Source organism: Octopus bimaculoides, chromosome 5 (assembly GCF_001194135.2).
Source record: "Octopus bimaculoides isolate UCB-OBI-ISO-001 chromosome 5, ASM119413v2, whole genome shotgun sequence".
NCBI lineage: Eukaryota > Metazoa > Mollusca > Cephalopoda > Octopoda > Octopodidae > Octopus > Octopus bimaculoides.
Genome location: NC_068985.1, coordinates 13827756 through 13831698, shown reverse-complemented (window position 1 = coordinate 13831698; position 3943 = coordinate 13827756). Strand labels below are relative to the sequence as shown.

At 43.7% G+C, this 3943-nt stretch overlaps 1 protein-coding gene across 1 annotated transcript in view; it reads left to right on the top strand.

Moving 5' to 3' along the window:
* LOC106877220 (nuclear pore complex protein Nup160) overlaps positions 1–3943 on the top strand; it is a 52883-nt gene that overhangs the window by 25420 nt on the left and 23520 nt on the right. Inside the window, exons 14-16 of the mRNA XM_052968012.1 lie at positions 1–13; positions 978–1086; positions 3555–3705. Of these exons, the coding sequence (XP_052823972.1) occupies positions 1–13; positions 978–1086; positions 3555–3705 (273 nt within the window). The remainder of the gene's footprint in view (positions 14–977; positions 1087–3554; positions 3706–3943) is intronic.

The following is a 3943-nucleotide window of genomic DNA, read 5'->3' as shown; positions in this document are numbered from 1 at the left end:
CTGCATACGAAAGGTAATTTTTCAGTGTTTTATGTGAAGAATTTTAGCTGTTTCAGTCAGTTTTTTGTTGGAAGTAAAAAAAAAAAAAAGGTTATTGTTATCTGTCATCCCCACCACCACCACCCCTAGTTTAGTATTAATCACAGCCAATAAAATAATACCTGCCAAGTACTTCTCTTTCTCTCCCCCCCCCCTGTTTAATGCCCAGTTTTCAATGCTTGCATGGATCAAATGAATGCCTTGCTGTTCTGAACAGCTGGATGCCTTCCTGTTCCCAACCCTCACCTGTTTCCAAACAAGGTGATATTTTGCCATGGCCAGACGTGTTTTCACAAAAGTGTTGGAAACAAACAGCCCCACTTCTACAGTGATGCTTGTTTAACGACCATCACGTGAAGTCAAGGCAAGGAGACAATCTGGCATCATCATCCTCTTCTCATAATTGCTGGCCTTGTACCAAAATTAGAAAATAATTTGGTGCTCCACTGATTATTTTTAGTTATCATGTACTCCTATGACTATTTCCGTTATTAGTTATACCATTGACTTGGCACGTAAAAAACACCATTTGAGCATGGTCGTTGCCAGTACCGCTGGACTGGCCCTCGTGCCAGTGGCACGTAAAAAGCACCCACTACACTCTCGGAGTGGTTGGCATTAGGAAGGGCATCCAGCTGTAGAAGCTCTGCCAGATCAGATTGGAGTCTGGTTCGCCAGTCCCTAGTCAAATCGTCCAACCCATGCTGGCATGGAAAGCAGACGTTAAATGACGATGATGAAATACACAATTAACTACTTTTAATTAACATGTACCCCACTCATTACTTTAAATGATCGAGTACCTCACTCGCTACTAATTAACTGATATTCTTATTCATATTTCCTGTTATTAAGTACCCCCACTGTTCTATTTCCATTACAGAATGACTCACTAATTACTTTAAATAATTGATATTCTCTTTATTTCTCCATCACAGAATCATCTGACTTATTTTTGTCCCTGTGACATTGTTGAAGAGCTTTACATTGGAGACGGTAATGCTGAAGCTGCTGTTGTCCTTCTCAATGCTGTCGAATGCAGAGCAGGTAATTGTTTGCATTGTAGTAAAACAATAGTTTCTTTCTTGTTTTATGTGTGTGTGTGTTTGTTTATCATTTTGATTATTTGTTGCTGTCACTTGGTGACTCTGATCTACAGCTGCCGCATGGACTCTACAGCACTGCTAATTTTGCTGATCTCTAAACAAAAAAAAACTATTATGTTTTGTAGCTCTACCATCATTCAACATCCGTTTTCTATGCTGGCCTGGGTTGGACGGTTTGACACGAGCTGGCTAGGCTCCATTTGTCTGTTTTGGCATGGTTTCTATCACTGGATGCCCTTTGTAACACCTGTACTGATGGCACACAGGTAGTCAGACAAATGGTGAGACATGACTCACAAATCTCAAGGTCTAGATAAACCATATCCTTTGCTGAACTGAGAGGACCATACTACATTATGCAGTGGTTAACTCTATAGGATGATAGAATGTTATGTTGCAATCTCTGTATTTTGTACCCTCTTGGCAGCCAAGTTTATCACTGCTTCCTGGCCCATGGATCTCATCATCATCATCATCATCATACGTCCATTGTCCATGCTGGCATGGAGTGGACAGTTTGACCAGGGCTGGCAAGCTGAGGGGCTGTGCCATACTCCAGTCTGATTTGGCATGGTTTCTACAGCTGGATACCCTTCCTAATGCCAACCACTCCCAAGAGTGTAATGGGTGCTTTTACATGCCACCAACATGGGTGCCAGTTGGTTGACACCAGTATCTTCCACAACTATGATTTCACTTGGCTTGATGGGTCTTCTACTCAGGCATGTTGCTGAAGGTCTCGCTCTTTGTCATTGCCTCCGTGAGGCCCAACAGTTGGAAGATGCTTTTTATGTGCCACTGGTACAACACTGGTACAGGTGCTAGTTACCTGACACTGGCATTGGCCACATTACTTCTGTGATGCTCAGAGGGTGCTTTTTACGTGCCGTTGGCACAGGTGCTAATTACATGGCATCAGCATCGCCCACATTGCCTCTGTGAGGCCCAACACTTGAAAGGTGCTTTTCCCGTGCCAGTTAGGTGATATCGGCATTGTCAGTATATATAGATAAGGAGTTACCATGACCTCAAAATGCCCCAATACCCTCTACATTTCCCTATATGCAAAAAACTAAACCTACCAGACCATTTGCTTGTCTCTTCTCTAACAGCTTTGAACTCTAATCAAACCTAGACCTTACACATTGCCTTTTACTTTCACACAAACCACAAACTCCTCTCAGTGTCACAAATTTCTCAACCCTTATTTATAGTCCATCTCTGAAGTGTAGGGGACACTTTTTACTTGTTTTTCACTCTAAAAGCTGGTATCTGCATATTTATATATTCATGTTCTCTATCACTCACCTCTCTAACCTGAATATCTCCTAATATAGTCATCATCGTTTGACATCCGCCTTCCATGCTAGCATGGGTTGCAAGATTTGACTGAGGACTGGCGAACCAGATGGCTGCACCAGGCTCCAATCTGATCTGGCAGAGTTTCTACAGCTGGATGCCCTTCCTAACGCCAACCACTCCGAGAGTGTAGTGGGTGCTTTTACGTGCCACAAGCACGAGGGCTAGTCAGGCAGTACTGGCAATGGCCACGCTCGAAATGGTGTATTTTACGTGCTACCTGCACAGGAGCCAGTCCAGCGGCACTGGCAACGATCTCGCTCGAATGTTTTTTCATGCGCCACCGGCACAAGTGCCAGTAAGGCGATGCTGGTAATGATCACGCTCAAATGGTGCTATTTACATGCCACTGGCATGGAAGCCAGACAAATGCTCTGGCAATGATCATGCTCGGACAGTGCTCTTAGTGCTCCACTGGCACGGGTGCCAGTCATCGAATTTGGTTCAATCACGATTTCGATTTTACTTGCTCCAACAGGTCTTCACAAGCCAAGTTTAGTGTCCAATGAAGGAGAGGTTGGCATGGGTGCCAGTCGTCGAATTTGGATCGATTTCATTTGCGTCAACAGGTCTTCGCAAACAGAGTTTAGTGTCCAATGAAGGAAAGGTACGCATAAGTGGGCTGGCTACACCCCTGGCAGAGGCCTTGGATTATGGTTTCACTTGGTTTGCCGAGTCTTCTCACGCACTGCATATTTCCAAACGTCTCGGTCACAAGTCATCACCTTGAATAATGTGCGTAAGGCCTTCCTTTTTTCTGTCGAGGGCTCATATGCCCCTTTATTAGACTATTTCCTTTAGTCATTGCACGGATCGAACCAATAGCTATAACAACGGAGACCAAGGGTCTAACCTGAGGCGATTCTATTGTCACATCATCATATAGTGAGAATAGGGGTCTTTGTATCATACTTGCTTCAGTCAGTAGACTGGCCAGTCATTAGACTAAGTGGATCATCTGATACATTATTGATGTTGTTGTTGTTGTTGAGGACAATGTATTACGTTACTGTGTTGATGATATTTGAATTATTTATTGTTGTTTTGTAGAGGGCCACATGGTCACAGATGTGCTGCATGTATTCAAATGTATGCAGCTTATAGCTGGAGATGTCAGTGAGGACCTTGGGAGCCAACTGGAATACGAAGCTTCAGTGACCCTCGACCTTGAACAGGCTGCTGGAAGCTTGGTAGATTCTTGGTATGTGCTTTCAAAGTTTTCTATAATTTGTATTTAAGTATATGCACAAACATGGCTGTGTGGTAAGAAGCTTGTTTCCCAACCACATGGTTCTGGGTTCAGTCCCACTGCATGGTGCCTTGGGCAAGTGTCTTCTTCTATAGCCTCAGGCCAACCAAAACCTTGTGAGTGGATTTGGTAGACAGAAACTGAAAGAAGTCTGTCGTGTGTGTGTGTGTGTGTGTGTGTGTGTATATAT